Source organism: Cydia splendana, chromosome Z (assembly GCF_910591565.1).
Source record: "Cydia splendana chromosome Z, ilCydSple1.2, whole genome shotgun sequence".
NCBI lineage: Eukaryota > Metazoa > Arthropoda > Insecta > Lepidoptera > Tortricidae > Cydia > Cydia splendana.
In genome coordinates, this window is record NC_085987.1 from 19,905,881 (window position 1) to 19,931,578 (window position 25,698).

The window sequence follows — 25,698 nt, forward strand, 5'->3', positions numbered from 1 at the left end:
ACAGATAAAACTAGAGTGGCGAATCATTAACACCGATGCCTCCAGCAAACGGACTTCACGTGCTAAAGATATGAATGCGCCGGAATGTCGAATCACACTCCGCTCGTCGACATACAAGATTATAGATGCAGCCATAGAACTACCACTGCATGCGGGGGCTATACATTCGGATTTCAATGTCAAGACAGCGCATATCTAACTACACAGAATTATTATCATTGCAGTTTGAATATTGACATTCAAAATGAGACTTCTTATTCTTGTAACAGATGTTTTAATGACACTTTGGGTATATACCGCAACAATTCATTCTGCGACGCTGACTTTAAACTAAACATACTGTCAGTTGTATTTGAAAGTGCTTTAAAGGACTTATGGCTCAGTCTTCCGGTGCTTCAATCTTGCCATTGGGACCAGTTAAATTGTTTTCACAATCATTTCGATCGAAATTATAGCGGTAACAGTTCTACGGAAGTGTTACAGTGCAAATGGAGGTTCAAAAATGATTCTTTGCAGTCAATTACAAGAATCGAGTACGATTGGAGCTTTCTATTTGTAATCATGTTTATAATAGCCGGTGGAGTGGGTAATATATTGGTTTGCTTGGCAGTGTGCTTGGATAAAAGACTACAAAATGTAACAAATTATTTTTTGTTGTCATTAGCTATTGCTGACTTACTTGTCAGCTTATTCGTCATGCCAATGGGGGCAATACCAGGATTTCTGGGTAAGACTTTATAAATTTACCGCAATCCTTTTATTCGTAATACGCATTCTTTTAAAATAATTATTATTTGTGATATTAGGATTCTGGAATGATCCACTCTCCACAGACTAGCTAGCATTATCAGACCAGTAGGTAGCAAAATACTTTTACGTCCATAAAATTTTAGTTGTTGAGGTTGTGTCGTCTTTGGTTTTTCCCACTTACCCGACGGTTGTAACCATCAGTTTAGGAAGTTATTGAGCTCATTTCAAATACCCAGTCAGTTTAAGGTGCCGTAGGTTCAGAGAGCGAAGTTATTCAAAAAACTTACCGCTTTTTTATATCACACAGAACATACAGTTGCCAATAATTTAATTACTTAGCTCGATGGAAAAATAGTTATTTGTTATACAAGGGTGCAAAGTTGTATTTTACCTCTGAGTGTGGAATTGAAACACGAGCATGCGAAAGGATCCTATAGTTGTTCTAAAATAGAATCCTGAGTGTAGCAAGTGTTTCAATACACGAGAAGTAAAATACATTTGCACCCGTGTATAACACAAAACTTTTCACCTCACTATACCGAGGAAAGTGCAAAAAAAAAACAGGTCATGAAAAATAAGTCTTTATTTGTACACATTATAACCATCATCAGGTTAATTATAATCATCATCAATATACATAGTATAACATTATTTAAAATTGTAATTAACTAATTAAGATAACAAATCAGTCTTCATTTGTACATGCTTCTTACTTAATTAATGTAATCATTATTTAACTATTCAGATTTTTTTATCATCCTTTAAAATAGTAATTATTTAACAGTTTCATTACTTGTGTCAAATTCACTTTTAGTGGCACTAAAAATTTAAAATTGTGTTGTTACAATTTGATATGTTAATGGATAGGTTTTTTTGAGAGCGTTTATGCTTGTTGGTAACTGGGGTGTTACTGTTATTGAATGGTAATTTATTCTCTTTATCCATGGTTTCTAAGGTAAACGTAGGAGAGTGAGCGGGAGAAATATAAGCAGCAGCAATTTCAACGGGGACTTCTTTGGTATCTGATGGAAAACTTTCTAAGAGCAGGGCATCTCTAGAAGTGGATGGTCAGTTTAGTGGATCAGTGGATGAATTGTTGAGCTTATAACCACTAACAATCCCCTTGCATATTTTGGATTTGTTCTCAATCAACACCCCTTCAAGGGGGTTTTGGGTCTTCAGGGTACCCTTCTGCCACTGTTCTGGATTTCCATCCACCATGGCGCTTCAAAGTGGTTAAGTCTGCACCAGAGTCTGCCAATAGAGTGGCCGATGTCCGTCTAACAATGTCCAGTGTATAGTTCGGGTGATGTTAGCCCCATGAAAGATGCTATTTCGCGTGGCAATCCACCAATTTTATGTGGACCAATGGGCTGTTTAATACACTTTCTTTTGCGGTATCCAAGAAAAAATCTGTCCACTGATGTATTGGGCGGCCGCAGCTTTTGATATTTTTCAATATTTTTTACATATTCATCACGTACTTACTACAAAACTTCTTTCAATGTTTGTTTTTGTGTTCGGTAGTTTAAATAATAATAAGGTGTCAGAATATTTCTCAACGTCCTTTGTCATTAGGTATGAGTTCATTTGTCCGGCAAGCTCCACTTATGCCTATGATGAGGATTACCTGAAAAATAAACAAAAAATTAGATTCGTACTAGATATGTATCACAACAGCTTTTAAGGCTTAAGGACTTACCCCCTTATTCATCAACGTCTGTTAAAGTTGACAAGCCGATAATAATCGTGTGTCCCTTTCTATCATACCAATACGTCGGAAAGGGACAAACGATTATTATCGCCTTGTCAACTTTAGTAGACGTTTATGAATAAGGGGGTTAGTTGTTTTAAGAAAAGTAAAATTTAACTTACTTTTGCTGCTAGGTATTCTGAATCTGGAGCTTCATTTAAAAAAAAAACGATATCTGCGGGTGTGAAAATTTTCATTTCTTTGCTCTGTGTCCGGTAGCGGTTTTTTTCAGGAACGCCAACAGCTTTGGGTATTTGTCGATTTGAGCATTAAAAAATGTTCCAAAGAGTGCTGGGCTTCTTAGAGCTGGCTAATTCTATAAAGTAAGACAGTAAAACTGTCTCGGAGAAGGTTTTTGCTCCTTTTTTATTTTTCCAGTAATTGAATTGCTCGAAAGCCTTCATGTACTTAATACAGGATTATTGCGGCAACAAACTTAATTCCGCGTTTTTGACATCTGCCAGTAGTTCCACAGGCGGCGTTAGATCATCTTCATCACTGGAATCACTAATTTTTTTACGATATTATAAGAGAAAACTGTGGAAGTTGTGTATTTTTACGTGAGTCGGAGTCGTTGTAGCGAAGTTTTAAAGTAAAAATTTTGTTGACAATCTTAACATTTCTGACGATGCGTTTTGAAATTGCGTCGACTCAACTTGTGCGTTCAGAATTATATTCAACACCATTATAAAAAAACGTTTCTTATGGAATTTTAAGGTTTATGACTTAAAATCATGAATTAATTAAAGCTTTTGGTATTTTTTATTAAATTCTCAAACTATTTATTTAATGATAATTAATATCGAACGGACCATTATTATGAGCGTTTTACGTTTTGTTATCTGTCAAAAGTTACTTAAACACGCTCCAAGGTCAAATGACTTTCCCCACTAGTGGATAAAATGCGTTTTTACCCGCTTGTATTAAAGGATAAAAGACGGCTTTCCGAGCTAGTGAGGGGAAAAATCAATTGCGCTTAAAAAATGCGCTTTTTTATTATTTGCTCCCTCGATTACTTTTTTTGTTAAAACTTACAACAGATTAATATTCAAATCATGATATCCGCGTTCCCGAGCACGCACTCTTATCTCGCTCACGCGTACGCTCAGCCGGAGTGAGAGAAGAACACGACCATACAGTGCCTTAAGTTAGCTCGCCAACCGTCCTTATCGCGAAGATCACATTTAAAGGAAAAGCCTAATGGGATCTTTTGGAGTAAAACTTTATGTAATTAACTAATTATGTACGTCATGATAGATGACTCGTATCCAGATTAAAGCTCCTACTGGCTGGTAAGCTTTCGATGGTCCTAGGTCAACCTGACAGTGGCCGAGGCGCAAATACAGTTTTGTTACCAATTCCTGTCAATCCTGCCAAAAACTCTTGGTAATTCTGGATATTAAGTAGAGAATATTTTATACAATATTTTTACTTGCGTATATGGTATTAGTTTAGTTATTTAATTTGGTTACGTTAGGAGCTTAAATGTATTTCCTTACGGTCCTTACCATTTCGCCCGTGCAGAAAGCACATCAAAAATCTTATGCACTTAGTATATAACAGTTTCCTGGTTGACGCATGCTCGAATTTGCTGTTTACGATCGAAAATAATGTGATATGGATGATTGTAAATGTTTGCAGGTTATTGGCCACTTGGCGTGGCGTGGTGCAACGTGTATGTGACGTGCGATGTGCTAGCATGCTCCGCGAGCATCATGCATATGTGCTTCATCAGCATCGGCAGGTTTGCTTGAAATAGTGCTCATCAGATTATAGTTTTCTCTAATCCGTTTTTTGTCAACAGTTTCCTATCAAAATGATTTAAGCCTTTTTAGTGTTACTGCAGTTTTACTTAAACTAGAAAATTACACAACTTTTTTTCTAGTAGTTACTAAATTACTAATAAACTGGATCGAGGTTGTCTTGTAATTACAATTGTTCTGATTTAACCAGATAACTATGTGTCATTACATACACGGATGTCCTAGGGTCACGGCCATGGTCATTACTTAAACAGTTAATAAAACTTAATATTCGGTGGCTATTCAGATGACTAATAAATAAAGAATTTACGGCACCCGCGCCAACTTCCCAACATTACTTTTGCAAACGCATATTTTCAAATGGGTAGGTGTAATCGTATTCGCGTTTAATTGGGTTATCTCGAATGCGCGCTGATTGCTTTCGCCGGGGTCAATTTTCCTGTACAAAAGTAAGTATGTACAGGAACATGCCTACTGTACAAAGCCAATATATTAAATGTTCGTTGACGTTTCTAAACAATGTGTTTTGTTACTAAGTTATTAACAATGTTGTGCGTAAGTATATAGGTATATCTTGTACGACGAACGAATTTGTAAAATAATCGCCGAATTTCTCAAAGCTACTTTGGTGCAGACATTGCTTAACTTTGGTCAAAAATCACGTTTGTTGTATGGGAGCCCCATTTAAATCTTTATTTTATCCTGTTTTTAGTATTTGTTGTTATAACGGCAACAGAAATACATCATCTGTGAAAATTTCAACTGTCTAGCTATCACGGTTCGTGAGATACAGCCTGGTGACAGACGGACGGACGGACGGACGGACAGCGGAGTCTTAGTAATAGGGTCCCGTTTTACCCTTTGGGTACGGAACCCTAAAAAACAAAGCAACTGAATTTACCCAAAGTACAATAAAAGAAAATATAACGGCAATATGCAAACAATAAACATTTATATGAAGTTTTTATTATGAAAAAACTACTTTGCAGTAGGTACGATCGAAAAATAAAGCATATATGACAAATGTAGAGTATATAAAACCGCAGTTTTATTTCAAAAAATGCATAAAAATAAAAGTCAAACGTTTTTCAAAACAAAGGAAAATCCTCCTTGACGCTTTTCCACTTAGAGCAGTCTTGGGGTCATTCCATTGTGACGGGTTGGACACTCTTTTTTGCCTTCACTTTGCTTTATTTCTGCCAAAAGGCAACGATTTACGTATTGAATATGACATTATCACATACTTGAATAGTCATTGCATACTGTACCATCGAAAAAAGTATGAAAATGTCATTATTATTATGAGAAATTGATGGTATAAGAAGTATGACGGGTGGGACTTCAAAGTGCCTCTCCTTTGCGAGTTGACTTACACCATTCGCAATTGGTAAGAAACTATGAAACTTTTGTTAAACAACCTATTTTTATATAGTTCCTGATATTGTATAGATTAGGTATTAGTATAATTTACGCAAATAACTCCTAAAACAAAAATAATTTTGCTTCTCAATGCTTGTGACGGGTGGGACAGTACTTTGTGACGGGTGGGACGAGTAACATTTGGGCATACAAATGTATGAAAAATATAAACACAGTTCTTTTGTATTTGCTTTAAATCAGCTCTTTAATGAATTATTTAATGTTTCAAGTAATCATTTCAGTAGTTTTCTTAGAGCAATAAGCCAAAACAAAAAAAAAATCTCTTCAATGTTTACAGGTTCAGAAAATTGATAATACAGTCTGATATTTTTTCTTAGGCACACAATCCAAATTTACCAGTTCTTTATTTTTTTGTCTCCTTTCGGCATCGCGCGCCCTTTCTTTTGCTAAAAACTCTTACCATTTTTCTGGGTTTCCTTTTAGTTTTTCCCGTGACTTGCGTTTCCTTTCCGTAGCATTCATTGTGTTCTGAAAAGGAATACCACCACCGAATTAAGCAATATAACACATATAATTTGCTTTAGTATAACCCAGCTACGTTTAAATAAAGTTAAAACAACGATTTTATACTCACTAAGTCAGTTTTATCAGATAACCCATTTTGCTCACCGGTCACTGTGACGGGTGGGACATACTTTGAAAAGCGTTAAAAGCGATTTTTATTTACAAATGCAACGCGTTTTTTTAGCTAAAATAATCGCCCTCAACCTAATTGTTACTTTCACAAAGCAAGACAACAAGAGGTTAGATATTTTTAGGTTAAACAAGAAAAACATTGTTTTACTGTGACGAGCGCGACATGAGTTAAGCATTTTGTAGAAGCCCAATAAATCCTAACCATGAAACTTTATTTATAATTACTTACCACTAGTAACTAAACTAGTGACTAGTTTAAACTGGGTTAAATATACAACTGGCGCTAGGGGTACGTTCAGAAACGAATAAAATGCTGGAATGACCCCTTGGTATTCTTTCTACAAGTTTGTGTAGCGTTTCTTGGCTAATGGATTTCCACTCATATTGCAGTATCTCCCATAAAGCTTTTGCAGATGTCGGATATTGTTTTCGGACCCTATAGTCGAGTTCATCCCATAAAAACTCGATAAGGTAAGGTCCAGACCTTACCCAATCACCAGTGATTGCGGTGGCCAAAACATGCTTTTTAACACACCTTGCTGTTCTTTATTAGCTGTGTAGCCTCTACAGATCTTTGCCGAATGTTTGCGTAATAAATGGGTTAGGTACCGATCAAACCTGTTCATGAAAATAAAAATATATAAATTGGGTTTAGTCATCATAATCTTTTTGACGGTAGTGTATTGTATTAGGATCAATGTGCTATAATAACATTTATTTACATACAATGGAAATAATCATGTAGGTACTGCATCTGTAAAGTAAATTCTTACTTAACTAAAATTAGTTATTTATGTATTTGATAGCTAATGGGGTGGACTGTATTATGAGATGATGGAAACACGTAGATATTATATAATTAATTATTTTAATTAATAAATAAAGCACAAGGATGATGTTAGTATCACGGTGACAGGCAGACTGACATATATGGAATAATAAATCAAAAGGTATATAATTTTACAAATAATGTATGTTCGAAAGAGGTCGCGCGCCAGCCAGTCGCCGACAGTATTTAAAGAAAAAAAAAACTTTTATGTCTTCACGTTTGAGTGAGCGATATTTATACTTTGTATAAGTATGTGCACAATACATGTAGTAAAAATAATTCAGACGTGTTATGTCCATTGGGGTTAGGAACATACATTATTATTTATTTATATGTCTTCCCATCACGGAACGACCAATGGTTAACGCCTCGTGCGCCATTATTATTATTACTGAGAGCCTGCTGTGTCCCACTGCTGAGCAAAGGCCTCCCTCTGTTTTTAAGGAACATACATAGCAATTAAAAATAATAGTCAATAGTTTTTGAAAAATTCAATAATATAATTGACCGTTGACCACAAACGCTGTAAAGGGTTCGAAACGTCGGGATGAATTCAATATACGCGATAAATAATATAACTAGATTAGGCATTTAAATTATTTAAAATATGGCCAGTATGGAACTGGCGCGTGCTGACAAAACCCGTGTTCATGTTCATACGTCCGACGCGGTCGCTCTTCTCGCGCGTCGGTTAAAAAGTTTATCATTAATATTACAAAAAATAAAACACTTATTGGTGGACGCTCATTCTTCTTTTAGGTAGATTTGATGTCTTGAATTTGATTTGATGAATTGAAATTTTTCTTCCGTGGCAACACTGAATTGGTACAAAAATAATTCGAAATTTCGGAATCGTGGATAGTCAGCCTTAGAAACGAAACGTCCCTAGTCACGATAACTTTGTCTACAGCCCTGTCCAGACGAGTCAATTTTTCGCCAATCCGATTAAATTGTCCGATCGAATCAGGCCGTGCGTTAAAGTATGTACGTGTGGACGCTAGATGATATTAAAACTATTAAAGAACGTAAAAAAGTATTTTATTAAAAGATAAGAAAACTAACATCAGCGTTTTTGAAAATTCATCCGTAAAGGTGATGAAATAGGGGTTGACTGTTTGTTTGGAGATCAAACATTTTTGTGAGTGCGGGATTGGAATCTTTGTATAAACGCATATTATTAGAATAAACGAGTGGCAAATCCAACGTTTTTAAAAAATCATCCCCCAAAAGGGTTATAAAGGGGTTGATAGTTTAAATCCATTACAAATGCTTTGAAACTTCTTAGAAGGACATATAAGATTACAAAAATATTTATTTCAACGTTCTTGAAAATTCAACCCCTGAGGGGGTTAAAAGTTTATATTTGGAAGAAGTTTTCTTTTGAGCTAGGAATTTGAAACATGGTAAAAGTGCATTATATTAAAATAGACAAAAACTGATTTCACCGTTTTTTTAATTCATTCCCTAAGTTGGTGAAAAAAGGATTGAAAGTTTGCATCGGGAACGAAATTTTTTGTAAATAGTGAACTTGAAATGTCGTAAAAAGACAATATGTAATAGAAAACAAGAAAAGTGATTTCAGCGTTTTAAGAAATTTATTCCCTAAGGGAGTTAAAATTTTGTATCGGGGGCGAACATTTATATTAAATCTTTATCTTCTAAGGGGGTTGAGAGAGGGATTATGTCGAAAACAATTTTTTTCAGTTAGGGGCTTGAAATTTCGTATGTTGTGATAGACTAATCTCATGATTTGTATAATTATTAACAAAAGATTAACCGTCCCTTCTCATTTGCTGCATTATTTTTCTATGCTCATGTAGAATATAGGTATAAGCACCAATATACAAATCCACGCGTACGAAGTCGCGGGCAACAGCTAGTCTAAAATATCTGTATTAAAAATTTTAATTACATAAGTCAGAGAGTTTGGATCATCTACAATGAACAATAAAAATATGACTTTAATTCCAGGTATGTGGGTATTCGTAACCCACTGAAGAGTCGCCACCATTCCACCAAGAAAGTTGTCATAATAAAAATAGCACTTGTATGGCTACTAAGCATGATAGTTTCGAGTTCTATAACAGTATTGGGTAAGTTAAAACAATTTTTCACCTCAGCAGCTCGAACAAGGGTACTTTGCTTCTTAAAAACAGTGAGCAAAATGCGATTTTGCTCACTGAGTCATTTTGTCTCACTCAGTGAGCAAAATCGCATTTTGCTCACTAAGCGTGTTTCACTCAGTGAGCAAAATGCGATTTTGCTCACTGAGTGAGACAAAATGACATTCAAGTGACCTTTATAGTCAAATGTCATTTCAACATGCGGGGTCTAATACAAGTTCGATATACTTGGGTTCTATTATCTCTGTCCCTCTCGGTATGTTCTCACTGCTTAGGGTGAAAAATTTTGTGTACTACACGAGATCAAAGTTATTTACATCTCGTGCGCTTTTGAATCCCTTACTACGCTCAAGATTATAGAATCTTTCGCTTGCACGGGACTCAAAATAAGCACTCGAAGAAATATCAAACTTTGATCTCTTGTTGTACAAATAACTATTTCATGACGTTGGTTTTGTGCGAGGAAAGAACAATGGAGTAGGAATTATGTGTCCTCTCCCAGTGCTGATTATGTAAGTTGGTTATGTATGGGGAACAAGTGAAAAATGTTAATTAGGTATTTTTACTCACAAAATCATGTACCTACTTACAGAAATGACGACTAATAGCACTGGAAAACGGTCTTCTACAATTTATTTCCCAACGGCGCTATTAAATTACGCTTAATTTTTTGAGGGGTAGGGTGTAGTAGGTGATACCTGATTGCTAAATTATATTTACCCGCGGCGAGTGCTAGCTACTCGACGAAATACCAAATTATACAGCGTGTAGCATAGTTATACAATATTTAAAAAAGTGTAAAAATATTAAGTCGAGGAAAAAAAATCGGTTTTTATGTACAAACACCTTGGTTGACATATCCAACACTTTTGTGTCATGTCATACATTGTACCTTTAACATGTACTCATCAAAAACGGACATGGAAATAATAAAAATGCTTTTATTTCATGATTACCACTTTAATCAAAATATTTGTATGGTACTATAAATAGTACCTAAACATCGACATTTATTAGGTAAATGTAAAAGTTTTCGAAAAGTTTTTTTTTGCTTCTTGCTTCTTATCGCTCTCCTGCAAACCAATGTAAGTGGCGTATTGCACAAACGCATTTTCACCCGACGAATTATATTTCGAAGTTGGTTGGTCCAATGTTTGTCAAACTCCAGTTCTGATGATGGAATACATGAGGAATCAAGGGAATTCCTCAAATGTTATTGGCGTACATATAGCGATTTTTATATTTTCGTCAACAAATCAATCATTTGCATTCAAAAAGTGCCATTTGATGAAGTTGAATAGTTTCTTTCTGGTTTTTATATGCGTAGACAACTGATATGTTTAACGCATTCACTTTCAGCGCGAGCTACGCGCTACGCGTTGAACCGAAAATATAAAACCCACCTAGTTGGTCGCTGGCATTGAATGTGTTAACACCAAAGAGTTGGGGATAAAACTGCAATTTATAAGTTAAACATTCTTATTTATGTAGTAGTTTTACTTTGAACCTACGTCGGCGTACCTAATGTGTTGATATTTTTATAGGTTTAATTAACAAAAAAAACATCATGCCTAATCAAGGGCTCTGCGTTATCAACAACCGACTTTTCTGGATATTTGGCTCACTCGTCGCTTTTTACATGCCGATGTTGACAATGGTAGTTTCATTTGCACTGACGGTCCACCTCTTGAAGAGACAAGCCAAACTGGCGGCTACGCCAGTATCGGGGGGCACTCAAAGAAGGTAAATTTTTAATTTGAATATTATTTGACATAGTAGTAGGTATGTAACTCTTTCCATCAACTTTAATATAAACATTCACCTTGACAATTGTTACTGATAGTGGGAGCTACGTTATAAGGAATATCTACCCTCATCTGTTATTTATTTGTGATAAGAAACCTGGTGTGTGTTTATGTTTAGATTACAATCGAGTGGTGTTATAAAATAAAACTAAATTAAAACTCAAAACTAATACTAAATAAAATTAAAATACATCTAAGAAATTGGGCCACTTTGGCATGGTGCCGAGGACGCTGGCAGCATTTCCCCGCTGTATTGCGATGCTAATACGTTGTGCGAGAAAGCTGGCAGCTCTTCGGTCACCAGTCAAATCGATTCAGTCTTTTAGATAGCTCTTTAAGAAGTTGTAGAGCATTTGGACCCCACGGACCAAGGGTTTCAACCCCAAATGGCATAAAAATATACTCGGGGCCGAGACCCCTGTACTTCTGGACTTGAGCTTTTCGGCCGCTTTAGAAAGAAAGAAAATTCATTTATTTATGTCAAACAAAACCAGTTAAATTAAAAACAAGACATAGATCAGATGGACGTTAAAAAGGACCCCCACTCAGCGTAAAGCTACGGTAAGTCGCAGCGCTGATTTTCAGTGGGGACCTAACTTCTAATTAACTTAAAGATAATAGGGAATACAGACAATAATAAAATTAAAAACAGATAACACATAGAGGAAAAAATAAACATAACAGTAACTAAAATATAACAAATTATGAGGCCTACCGCCATAAAACAAAACATGAAGATATTAAAAGTAAGAAAAAGTTAAATGTTTAAATTTGGCCCAGTACAAAGAGAAAGAAAAGGAGGGTAATTAAAGATATTGATGCTGCCGCTAAATGTTTTGAGTGTTAAATAACAGCATTCGACATTTATGTTTGAAACTGTTAATTTAGCCGCCACACCTGCTTGGTTACTAGTTCCCGTGAGGTGGGAAGAGGCCAGTGTGTCTACACAGGTAGCGTACCACACTACCACCCTTCCCAAACCCAGTTCAAAAACCAGAGACATACCGTCCGGTTTCTTGCCGTCGTCTCTGGCTAATTATGCCATTTGGCTCCATTAGAGCTGGCACGTTGATGGATGCAAGAGACCGGCGGATTTGTCATTTAGTGCGGCGTGTCTAGAAAAGCGGCCAGCACTTTTTTGACAGGGTAACCCGTGGTGTCTTAATTCGTCGACTTCACTGCCGCAGGGGCACCTGTGTGGAGCACAGGAAGGTTCCGGTGTTTGGTGAAGGATACGCACGGAGCCAATCACCGGACTCCCTCAACGCCGAAGCCAGTGTCAGGCCCGTTTATAAGAAATAAATGATAGATAATATGTCACATTGACTCATTGCAAATAGGTTGCCGAGTAAAATTGCTTACGGACAGTTTTTTTAGTATTTAATTGTATATATTATAATCTTATGTATAGTCTAACTGAAATAGGTTGCCTTATTAAAAAGTCGGTCCATTCCATGGTTGCCTTAGAGATTAACGGATTAACCCATGGTAGATTAACCTATTTTTATGTAATATCTAGCAGGACTTCTTTTATTGATGTGATTTTACTCATAGCCTCTATTGAAGTTACAATTATCAAGTGTTACATTAAATGCTTTTGCCGTAAGTTTTAGGGTTTGACTTATAGTATTATTAATTTCGCATGTCTGCGATTCTAGTTTTGGATCTCTATTAAGCTGTGTTAAACGTAGGCCGCCAAAATGAGAGCGACTTAGTATTGTGGAGATTCTGTATTTTCAGCTTTAGAGGGGCCTGAGCAAATCGTAATTGGTCTAAAGATCGCCTTTGGCTGGCTTTATGTTACACGACTGTGCAATTTGTTTGCCTATTTTTAGTTTGTTATCTGCCTACTGAATTTTCTATGCATCCGGTTTGACTTATAGTATCATTAATTTCGCATGTTTGCGATTCTAGTTTTGGGTCTCTATTAAGCTGTGTTAAACGTCGTCCGCCAAAATTAGAGCGACTTAGTATAGTGGGGATTCTGTATTGTCAGCTTTAGAGGGGCCTGAGCAAATCGTAATTGGTCTGAAGATCGCCTTTGGCTGGCTTTACACGACTGTGAAATTTGTTTGCATATTTTTAGTTTGTTATCTGGCTACTGAATTTTCTATGCATCCTTCTGCTACGATACTTGACCGCCACCCGCCGCGCCTTATTAAAATTGGTTATGTCTGCTCGAGAATCTGCAAGAGGTTCTTCTGAAGGTATGACCTGATCTGTAAAAAAAATCACTTTCGTAGTACATTTTCCTTTTTGATAGTTCTGAAAAAACCGATCACTTTTTCCTTTTTTAGGAAAATGATAGGTCGTTAATACGTAATGTCACACTTCGCATGACCCCCCTCTCCCTGACAGGACATTAACACTGGGCGTTTAAACCAAATAATGTGTTATAAAATAGGTACGCATTCAATTCGTAACATGTAACATATAGTTTGAATTTTTTTTTAGCAAGCAGTAACGTCTGCGAACGATGCTATTAAGCTTAGAATAAATTTAAAAGTGGAAAAATACTGAATTTGGCATTTTAAAAGTTTAAATATAATGTTTTAATATTTTTTCTTTAAAGGGGGTTTTTTTAAGGGGGGAAATGGGGGGGGGGGAGAAAGTTTGTATGGAAGAAAAATATAAACAACAAATGTGTACCAAAAAAGGGCAAAAACGCATGGAAAAAATCATTAAAACATTATAACATTTAAACTTTTAAAATGCCAAATTCAGTGTTTAATAACATTTTTAATCTTTGACTTTGGGCATAGTTCCATTTGTATGGAAATCGTTACCGCCACGCGCTATAAATTATTTTTATATTACGAAAAAATGTATGAATGCCTACTATAAAGTGATATTTTTCTGAATAAAGAATACATGGGCTACATCGTCCAGTTTCTTATTTAGTGCAAATCGCCACACTGTGATTGTAACATCCAAAATTGTTACAAAAAATTACATAACATTTTCCTTTTTTGTACAATTTTTTTTTGTATGGAAAGGTATAATAATTATTTCGAAAATGAATTCCCCGTCCCTAAGTTATACGAAAATGATATATAACTTGCCCTAGTTGCTAAGACTAGGAAGGAATATAGCATAGATTGGACCTGGGGAGCCGACCCTTTCACTCCCCCTTTTTGGGGGGTCTGCATGGTACGATCTCCCGGCTACCGGGGCAAATCAACTTTGTTTGACCTAAGGAACAATCGTGCCAAGCGGCATCGCCTGAGACTAAAGTGCATGCTACATGACCTTACTCAACCTACTATGAATGAAACAGGTATTTCGGACGAATAATCGGCCTTCCTCTCGCCTGTGCAGCTGGAGCAGTAAACTGTCCAAGTGTCCATAGTCCCGGAGATTTTGAACCATGCTACTAATCAGGTTATGTGTCGGCACTGGTGACTCGGGTAACGTTCTCAAAATGCTTTTCGTGATTGCTCTGTAGGTACTATTCGTTCGAGCGTAAAATCTGTTGAATGATTAAGTAAGAGCCAACGGGAGTGGTCATTTCTCCATACAAACGTACTCCTCGTTTTCCTCCGTGGTTTTTCAAGCTAGAGCAATGATTTTTTCAACACAGATTAATATTGTCAATATCTGTGTCGGACCGTTTTGCTTTTTTTGATATTTTTGTTTTTTAAGGCCCTAGAGCCCTTCAAAAATGGCCAAAATGGCCTAATTGACTATGCCGCAATGAGAGGCGTGGCATTCAAAAATGATATCAATTAGCCAAAAAAGCAAAACGGTCCGACACAGATAATTTCATAATCATTTAGATTTCCAAATTTAGTTACGATTGGTTAAGTTTTGGAGGAGGAAACAGAGGAGTACGAAACCTCGATTTTTGAGATTTTTACGCAGGATTTTTCGCCTTGTCCTCATCGCACTACTTTTAGGTGCCGCTTCCGTTAGCGAGACGAGTATATTTACCTAAAATATTTAAAACTCAGCTCCTGTTTCGTCTTAATCTTAGTAACATGTTGTGGGTCTATGACAGTTTAACCATGTTTAACGTAGCAATAAGGGTGACTATGAGACTCAGTAAATTTAAAACATTTTTTTTAAATTAACGAATTAACAAACAAAGTTTACATATTTTTGCCTGTTGTCACGTCCACATGTTTAAACTAAAGTTAAACAGTGAGAAACACATATTTCTGTTCACGACTTAGGATTCAACCTGTATAGGTACCACATAATTTTCAGCTCTGCAATTTAACAGTATTGGTCCATACAGGAAAATTTATTGTCAAATGTATTGATTTGGACGGATAATGAAATTCAAGGTCGTTGGTTGGATAAGATAACTTCACGCAAAGACGTTAAAATTCTAAGTTTATTATCTGTTTGGCAATTTAATTGCTTCATGTCGACGGGTTTCAATTTAAAATTGGTTACATTTTTTTTTGTACGTGTAGACTAAAATGAGATTGTAGCAGTGTAATTGACTCGGGGCTCAGCGGATCGATAGTTTAATTGCTTGTGATGAATGTGTTAATATTGAATTTTGTAAAAATCTCAGGCTATGCGGCTTCAACACTGGACAACCTGGCATACGGCGGATCGGGGCTAAAAGTTCACCCAATCTGTCCACAAGTCGATCAGTAACCAGGCAGACTACTTGGAGGGTAGCAGGGTAAATACTTTTAATATTTCATGGATTAAATCAAAATAACTTGTAACAAAATACTCCATTATGTCAACTTTTGTGGTTTATTTGGACATTATTTTTTATTTAGATCGGTATTTGATTTGAAGGTCAAGCGTGAGTCGTTCTTACGTATAAAAAATACTGTGTAAGTATAAAATTGTGTGATGTACGTGACCCTTGGAGAGAAAGCTCATTACGCACGATATTTGAAAATCTTGCTATCGACTCATCCCGTTTATGGTAAAAAATTGGGCTGTGATATAATGCTCTTTTTCTCAAAAATGGACGGCAAAGTCGACTTTGCCGTTTAAAAAATAGGTCGCGAAGCGCGTAGTTTATGGTCAGTCAAAAATTAAAAAGTTAAAAACATTGCAGTCTCGATTTTGGGACTGCAATGTTGCATACAAATTCCATTATTTGTCGAGTTCCAAACTTTTTAAAAGTTGAAATGGCCATATCAAACGAAGGCACAGGCCCATTAAACAGCCAAACAGATGATTAGTACCGCGACTATTTAGCTGTCTCAAATAGGTTGGCGTATTTTCGGCAGAAAAATACATTTCTATTTTTTTATTAAAAAAATAAAAAGGCGGCAAAGCAAATTTTTTCAATTGTTTCTACTTTTTTCTGTGAAAATATATACGTAAGAACGTTGCTTTTGTAAAATATTTCTATGATATTTATATTTCTTGCACCATTTTTGAGAAAAGCACTATATATGACTCGGCTGGAAGGCTACTTGCTGGCTTCGGATTCAATTAAACGGACTCCCAAGGTCGTCCGTTTAAAACGAATCCTCAGCCTGCAAGTTGCTACTTCCGAGCCTCGACAATAATGTACTATTATACTTTATCCCATAGCCGTCATGAAAGTAACAAGATTGGATTGAGTGTTTCACATCCAGAACTGAGCTACTTAAACGGCGCAGAAACAAAAAGGAGTAAAAGAGCGCGTAACGTTGGCACCCAGACACCGCCCAATATAAGTGTAGAAACCAGAAAGGCCAGGAATAGGAGACTAGGACCGCCGAAACTTATACATGCTCCAAATCCATTGACGTTAAGGTAAATATAATAATATAATAATTCAGCCTATATACGTCCTACTGCTGGGCACAGGCCTCCTCTCATGTGTGTCCCCACGCTAGCCCAATGCGGATTGGGGACTTCACATACATCTTTGAATTTCTTCGCAGATGTATGCAGGTTTCCTCACTATGTTTTCCTTCACCGAAAAGCTAGTAGTAAATATCAAATGATATTTAGTACATAAGTTCCGAAAAACTCATTGGTACGTGCCAGGATTTGAACTCGCGACCTCCGGATTGAAAGTCGGACGTCATATCCACTCGGCCACCACCCAATAATAACTTTAATAAGGTAAGGTAAGGTTAAGGTAATTTAACAATTAAAGTTCGTTATAGTGGAAACAGTTATGGATCGCTGCCCGCTGCCATATATGACCCAAATTTTTTTTATTAAGCTATGAGCTTCATCCCATATGATCTTTGAGTAATTCTAAGCATTTATAGCCTGGGAGGCAATAAGAAGCGTGCGTCTAGTCGGGGAGGGCGGGGTACAAAGATGGCCTACACCCGTCATCATTCAAAAAAATCTGTTCTGGTCCTAGTGGCTACTAGGGCAAGTTTGGTATCATTTTCGTATAAACTGAAGACGTAGAATTCATTGCTGATATTTGTTTTTTTCAGTTTCATAGTAATTTTAGCAAGAAAAACGTAAAAAGATGAAAATTTAGGATGGAGATTTTTGCTTTGAGAGCATTTTGAGAGCTAATAATTTTTGTATAGTGGCCAAAACTATCATACAAAAAAACTATAATAAAGCGCAATTCATGCAGATTCTAAACATATACACGTTTAGTAATATCCTGCTGCAAAACGATGCTGAAAAAATTATTAAATGACCGCAGCGCGGGTAGTTGGACTCTCGCTAGGCGGCGTTTATCTTACAAAATGGTCGAGTACGAGTATCTACGTAGGTATGCTTACTTTGCTAAATTTTATGATGACGAATAAAATGCTTTCTGTATATTTAATGTCCGCAGTTTCCAGTACACATACATAATTCTGTGTACTTTAATTTTCTTTTTATGCAGTTGCAACGATTTTTGCAACCTGCCTTGCACCGGCAACGAGTGAGCTCCAGGCACACACTTGCGACATCGGGTAAATCTGACCAAACAGGAGTCCATTCACTGTCTTCCATTCTCCAGCCCCAAGAAGAAGGACTCGGAAGCTTTTGGAGAGGCACTAAGGCCTGTCCCCGACATGGACTCCTTGGTAAATTGCCCGAAGTGTGTGCTGGCGAAGAGCGGCTTCCGTTGGAGGGATATTTTCTAGCTGTCTGTCCCTCTTCGTAAATAAATATTTTCTGCACTCGTTGACTGTCGTGCAAGGGCTTGAGCTGAAAAATAAAATCATGGAGTCATTCTTACGTCATTCGCTACAAAATAGATTGTAACTATTTTGTATTAAAACAGGTACACTGAATTTGTATCAAACTAGTTTATACTTAACGGTCGTACATTTTTAGATTTCTGACCGCACATCAAACATTTAACTATAATCATAATTTGTCAAATATTACCTACCTTCAGTTTTTCTGAAACAACGACGGGTATCGCGACAAAGTTTATCATCATTGGGTTTCTTTCTTTTTAAGTTCACTGTTTCGTGTGCCATTTTTTTTACTAATGACATTAAACAAAAAAACAAACTATTGACAAGATGCTGCCATATTCATTTTTTTCTTTACGTGCAGAATAGGGTAAAAAGGTGAAGGTTGAAGTTATTTATTAAAAACAACAAGTAAGTACCTATACAATTACTTAAAGTGAGTTATAGCATGAAAATTATTGTGAAAATACATATTTTACCTCTTCCTAAGTAGTAAAATTTCTCTCAGAAATAGTGTTTTAATATTATCAGCAAAAAGAAGAGCGCTATTTTATTACAATAATTTCAGTTATAATAGTTATTTCTCGGACCCAATTTTGGACCAGGGTATATCCTTAAACTACGTTCAGAAGAAAGGTATGGGCACTGTAAATGTCATCTCGCTTTGTGTGGTAGGGCACAGCACAGCTGATATCATTCCAGATCTATCCGAGCAGAGCCCAACTGGGGAAGTACCTACGTACCTCCACCTTATAGAAAACCCCGGTCAAATAACACTAGGCCGTGGGGCCAAATCGTTGCAACTGCATTAAAATTAAAGTGCACAAAATTATGTCTGTATGATGAATTATGTCTGGATGAAAGTATTTTATTCGTAATCATAAAATCTAGCAAAGTAAGCATACCTACGTAGATACTCGTACTCGATCATTTTGTAAGATAAACGCCAGTCCGCAAGATAAACGAGAGTCCAACTACCCGCGCTGCGGTCATTTAATAATTTTTTCACCATCTTTTTACAATAGGATATTACTAAACGTGTATATGTTTAGAATCTGCATAAATTGCGCTTTATTATAGTATTTCTTGTATGATATGTTTGGCCATTATAAAAAAGTTATTAGCTCTCAAAGCAAAAATCTCCATCAAACATTTTCATCTTTTTACGTTTTTCTTGTAAAATTACTATGAAACTGAAAAAAACAAATATCAGCAATGAATTCTACGTCTTCGGTTTATACGAAAATGATACCAAACTTGCCCTAGTAGCCACCAGGACCAGAACAGATTTTTTTGAATGATGACGGGTGGCGGCCATCTTTGTACCCCCCCACCCCTTATTGCCTCCCAGGCTTGAAATGCTTAGAATTACTCAAAGATCATATGTGATGAAGCTCATAGCTTAATAAATTTTTTTTGGGTCAACTTCATAACTGATTCCGCTATTATCAATATTAAACATCAACAATAAATATATATATATATATATATATATATATATATATATATATACATACCAACCTTACCTTTAAAAGGTTGGTATATATACATAAAATGGAAAAGTGTACACCTCTGGCAAGACTCGAAATTGCGACCATTCCAATCAGTAATCAACGTGATAAACCCATCTTTTCAACTGTTTCTCAGAGGCAAGTCTTCTAAATTTATGTTGAACCGTCCTAAAATTCAGTTTTCTCTTTCCACATTCATTTTTCCAAAAAATTACGGCTTTGGTTTTGTATTCAATATCCACATCCATTTCTTTGTTAAGTAGTACAGTTTCGTCGTCATCGGTACAATACTCATCTATTTTTTAAATGTTGAAGTCTATGTCTCGCTCTTCAAAATCCAGCGATACTTCCTCTGTTATTTCTGTATTAAATTCATGCATAGATTCTAGCAGTAGTTGTTGTAATTTTTCAAAAAAATCGATTTCTTGTTTCCTTATTGGTGTTTCTAACAGATTCATCGTTTGAAAGTTGCGAAGAAGTAAATTAATAACGTTTAAAGGATTCACAATCATTTTCTCTTTATGTTAAAACATTACGTAGGAACAACAATGTATCTAACCTACTCGTACAAAATGCACTTGACTACACTCGTGGATGCAAATCAACAGCGGTTTTCTTATACAAGTAGATTTTATCTATCTACAATACTATTAGACACATAAACATATTTCCCTTTATGTCTGCAGTATTTAAAGGCATATTTTATTTATTAAAATACGTTTTTGAAAAATATTATGGCATTCAATTGCACGCTAATGAAATTAGTTTACAGCTTAAATACATATATTACCTACATTTGTTTAAATTAGAACCGCCATATTTTTTTTGAGTAAACATGAGAAAAGAGACCATGTACTTACCGCGAAGTTTGCAGTTTTCAGAATAAATAATGTAATACAATTACCAAAGTAAAGTGAGTGAAAATGATGAGAAGTATGAAACTTTGAAGTGTGTTTTTTTTGTAAAATATGAGTTTGAGTCGAAATAACAAAACACGTGTCCATTACTTTTTCAAGTTCTCTAACATATATTCAAACCAGTAATTAACTAGAGCTTGAACAAAACTCTCTACAGAAGTTAGAGCGTTTTGTCACTTTTCAGTACTTTGGAGGCCAGTTTCTCCCAGGAAGTTGAGTATGGGCAGCTAAAAAAAAATACATGTCCGTTATTTTGGACTACTCTATAACATACATATATAAAAATTAATCAAATCGGGGCCGGACAGTTGGGTACCTACCCTTCCTTGTGAGACACTGGGTAAGTGGAATACCTCTTTAAGTGAGACAAATTTGCTTGTCCCTCGAGGTTCCAACTTCCACTTATCCAGGTTTCACTGTATCTGGTCAGGCTTTAACAGACACGAGTATTGAGAATTCGCCAGTAACAATGTGCTAACCCATAATACACATTTTTTTTAATAAGCACAAACATCTGCGAGCGATATTGATGGAATGAAAAAACTTACACCTCCAGCAAGACTCGAACTTGCGACCATTGGAACACTGGTCCAATTGATTTTGCCATGCGCATCACTATAGTTAGTTATATATATGCTGTAATCATATATCAATATTGCGATTTTAATTCTTACTTTCTTACAGATTTTTACCCTACCGGAAAAAAGACCGCGCGATGACTGCTAATGCCGTAGCAAATGAACAAAAAGCTACCAAAGTACTCGGCTTGGTGTTTTTTACATTCGTGTTATGTTGGGCTCCATTCTTCCTATTAAATATCCTATTTGCTTCGTGTCCGACATGTTCTGTCCCAGGTAAGGAATCTCACAACACAAGTATATTTCAGGGGTGCATTACATTTGTTATAGGTAATTACTTTTCATATATTATAGTTTGATGTATCGTTATTTTGAATAACGTAATAAATGGTATACTACCGTAATACCTAATTAACGGTATAAATAATGTTATTATTGGTATAATCGTCATAAGGTATATTTACACTTCGTCTAATATGCATTGCCATAATTATTACATACTCTAAAGCATATTATTTGTTGTAACAAGCGACATCACATTATTTGTGTGGCATAATAGTATAACATAAATGGGTTAAGTTAGTTTAGAAGTTTAACCCTCCATAGAATAAAATACCTAGTAAAAAAGTGGTTCAGGTTAGGTTCGAATTGAATCAAAAACCGTGAAAAAATTGATTAGGTTAGGTTAGAACTACGACCTCTCTAGAATAAAATAGCTAGCAAAAGGAGTACTGTAGGCCTTACAATAATAATAATTATAAATTATAAAAGGTATTAGACGGTCGGTGAAGGAGCGCTTTTTCAGTCGGCTCACAAAAGTCCTTAACAGTCTTTTGTCAGGAGGCAACAAAGTGCGCGCCTTCAATGCCTGGGTAATGCCCCTACTCACATACTCCTTTGGCATACTAAGGTGGACTCAGACCGAGCTGGACGCCCTGGATCGGAGGGTCCGGTCACTGCTCACCACACATCGCATGCTACACCCACGCTCGTCAGTTATGAGATTGTACATCCCACGGAAGTGTGGAGGCCGAGGCTTCCTAAACGCCAAGGATCTCCACAACCGCGAGGTGTACAATCTCAGGAATTATTTCCTTAACAACGAGTGTGGGATGCATCGTGATGTGGTGGCAGTAGACAGGAACCTCACGCCGCTCTCCTTGGCAAACGAGAACTGGCGCAAACCTGTGGTACTAAGTACTGCGGATCGCAAGGCGGCATGGGAGAGTAAGGTGCTACACGGGCGGTTCTACAAGGCCCTCACGGGACCCGATGTGGACCTGCTCGCGTCGGTGAACTGGTTACGATTCGGGGACCTCTTCGGAGAAACCGAGGGTTTTGCCTGTGCAATTGCGGACGAAGTGATGATGACGAACAACTATCGGAAATATATCCTGAAGGACGGTACGGTCGACATTTGTCGGGCATGCCGCCGTCCCGGAGAGTCACTCAGGCATATCATTTCCGGTTGTTCTCATCTTGCTAACGGCGAGTACTTGCACAGACATAATCTCGTAGCCAGAATTATTCACCAGCAACTTGCTCTTCTATATGGCCTTGTGGACCGCGAAGTACCGTACTACAAGTACTTACCTGCGCCTGTTCTCGAGAATGGTCATGCCACGCTCTATTGGGATCGATCTATCATCACAGACAGGACTATTGTAGCCAATAAGCCTGACATTGTGATAATAGATCGATCGCAACGTCGGGCCGTGCTCGTTGACATCACCATCCCCCATGATGAGAATCTCGTGAAGGCCGAGAAGGACAAGTCCAGTAAGTACCTAGACTTGGCTCACGAGATAACCGCCATGTGGGATGTTGATTCGACGATCATTGTCCCGATAGTCGTTTCAGTGAACGGTCTAATAGCGAAGAGTCTCGACCAACATCTTGAGAGACTCTCGCTAGGTGGTTGGATCAAGGGTCAGATGCAGAAGGCGGTGATCTTGGACACGGCGCGGATAGTCCGCCGGTTCCTCTCTCTGCAGCCCTGACCACCGGTAGCTTGGGCCTTGCCCCGCTGCTGGCGGTACCCTAGGTTAGGTTTTTTATAATGTGTTTATATGTTTTTTTTTATCGTTTTGTAAGTGTTTTTATATTTTACTTTTATATTCATATTATAAAAACCCTAACTTAAGACGAAAAATAAATAAAGAGAATATTATAAATTACCCTTTTAACATAGCAAAATAAAAGACCAAGAAGAAAGTAGACTGAGATTACGCACGAGAAGTGAAAGTAGCGTCGTATCGGACTTGTTAGGCTGTCAAAAGAAAAACTGTGGAAAGACGTGCATGGGATCTATAGTTTGAATAATCTCAGGTGAATTTTTCGAGTTCGGGTGCTAATCCGTTAAACAAAAGCCTTTGTTTCTTTTAAGACCGGTCTACAGCCACGTGCCAAAGCAACCATGCCGTTTAAAAAGCAACTATCGTGATAGTATTAAGGTTCAAATTCATATGACAGCTTGTTCAGAGAACAATTAGGGTGGTCTTGTTTTTAGAGATAGCAAAAACGTGTTATCTCCGAATGAGCTGATTCAAGACTTTGAACCATGTAATTAGAATGGTAAATTTGCTTTTTAAATGGGTTTGTTCCCGTTACTTACGTCGGGGCTATTAGCAGTAAGCATTGTAACCACTGCATAAACGAAACATTATCTTTTGTTTAACAGATTAGGGTCCGAGCCCGAAAAATTCACCTGAGATTATTCAAAATATAATGAAAAGTTTGAGATAAATACCTACAATTAAGTAATAGAATAAAATATGCTAGGCTACAGACCTGCTAGTTTCTATAATGTTGCATGTATTTTATATCGGGGATATATATTTGTGATTAGTTTAATGTAAACTTGGGTAACAGAAAATATAGTAGTCCATTTAGAATATTACTTGTGTGGATTGTCAACCTTATTCACACTACTGAAGATACTCCTAATCCCTACGATTCGTTTTAACTTTTATGTAACTAACGCAAAGTATAGTGTCAGATAAAAACAAGGGATGTTAACTGTTGTAGCTCTCTCTTTTAGGACAGAAGAAAAAGAGCATATTCAAGACCGAATACGTACCTACTGTTTATTATTTTTTTAGATAACGTGGTGGACGTCTGCCTCTGGCTGGGATATGTTTCATCGACTATCAATCCCATCATCTACACTATTTTCAATAGAACTTTTCGAGCTGCATTCCTACGGTTGCTTTGCTGTCAATGTTCAAGGTAAAATAGCATTTTATAGGAAATATTCGTACCTTAGGAATTAAGGAATATTAATATTTAGTGTTGTCCCCAGACGCGGGCGCTGTACGCTGTATCGATCCGCTGTGGGGTCCACACGCAGCGCTTCGCAGTTATGCGCACAGTCGGCGTTACCGCTGGCGATATCTCTGCGCTCCTCGAACATGAATGAAGTCGCAGTGCCAGATACAATCGAGACTATTATGATTGAACCAACATTGCCAAACTTTCGTCACTATTAGGTACCCGCCAACTACAATGCTACCAATGTGACCTATACTTACAAATGTTTTCAATAAATTATTATAATACAAAGATGGATCAAAAATACGTTGACAAAGATTTCTTAATTTAATTTTGTTTTATTTCGAACCTGGTCTACATAGGTAACAATAATAATTTCACCATCAAATACCATGAAAGTGCATACAAATCTGCTTTAGATGCTTTAGTAGAATAGCATGTTTTGGTAAAAGCAAATGATACAATATAAAAAAACCGGCCAAGTGCGAGTCGAACTCGCGCACGAAAGGTTCGGTACCATTACGCAAAAAACAGCAAAAAGAAAATCACGTTTGTTGTATGGGAGCCCCACTTAAATACACTCGCCTAAAAAAATAATAATGAATTAAACAGTATATTGTAAATAAATTCATAGTTAATAAAACAAAACCAAAAGTTTGAAACGTTATTCACTTATTTATTAAAATTACATAGGAAACAATGTATCAACAAATTTTAGGTAAAAAAATAACAGTGGGGTACATCACCTACATACAAAAAACAAAAGTATCAATACTTCGTATTGCCTCCTAGGACTCGTCTTACAGCTTCTAGATGCTTGGGCATACTGTTTATTAAGTTCCTTATTCGTTCTTGCGGGATATTGGCCCATTCTTCCACTAACGCCTGTTTCAGGTCTCTAAGTGTAGCTGGGGCGGGGTTTCGATTTCTTACACGCCTCCCAAGCTCGTCCCATACATGCTCAATCGGATTTAAGTCCGGGCTTCTCGAGGGCCAGTTCATGCAGTTGATACCAACCCCCTCAAAATAATCTTATAATTCATAATTCTTTATTGCAACCGTGGTACAGTATAGATGTCAAGTATAATATATGTACAATGTCTCACATGGATCCTGTAAGGGCACAGCATAGCTTACTTAATAACATATAATTATTAATTTGTTTGTATCCTATGTAACAAAATTGTATTGTATGTACTACATTATCAGGTTCAGATCGCTAATAAATTTAATACATTTATAATTCAAATTTAATA

General features: G+C 36.7%; 1 protein-coding gene and 1 long non-coding RNA gene across 2 annotated transcripts in view; both read left to right on the forward strand.

Annotated features, from left to right (window-relative positions):
• Window positions 1-24,659, forward strand: LOC134804790 (dopamine receptor 4). Its single transcript, XM_063778030.1, has 9 exons — window positions 1-727; window positions 4,145-4,247; window positions 9,143-9,264; window positions 10,839-11,037; window positions 15,622-15,735; window positions 16,611-16,814; window positions 21,279-21,351; window positions 24,274-24,400; window positions 24,474-24,659. Exons 1-9 carry the CDS (start codon window positions 85-87, stop codon window positions 24,584-24,586), a joined length of 1,698 nt encoding a protein of 565 aa, XP_063634100.1. The 5' UTR covers window positions 1-84; the 3' UTR covers window positions 24,587-24,659.
• The window catches only part of LOC134804945 (uncharacterized), a 254,799-nt gene that overhangs the window by 112,825 nt on the left and 116,276 nt on the right, over window positions 1-25,698 (forward strand). The gene's annotated exons all lie outside the window — the stretch shown is intronic.

Excerpts from the sequence above, each read along its gene's own strand:
- LOC134804790 (XM_063778030.1), top strand. The coding sequence starts at position 85 with ATGTCGAATCACACTCCGCTCGTCGACATACAAGATTATAGATGCAGC. Across the intron at positions 4,248-9,142 it reads TGCTTCATCAGCATCGGCAG|GTATGTGGGTATTCGTAACC; the intron begins GTTTGCTTGAAA and ends CTTTAATTCCAG. Across the intron at positions 21,352-24,273 it reads ATGAACAAAAAGCTACCAAA|ATAACGTGGTGGACGTCTGC; the intron begins GTACTCGGCTTG and ends TTATTTTTTTAG.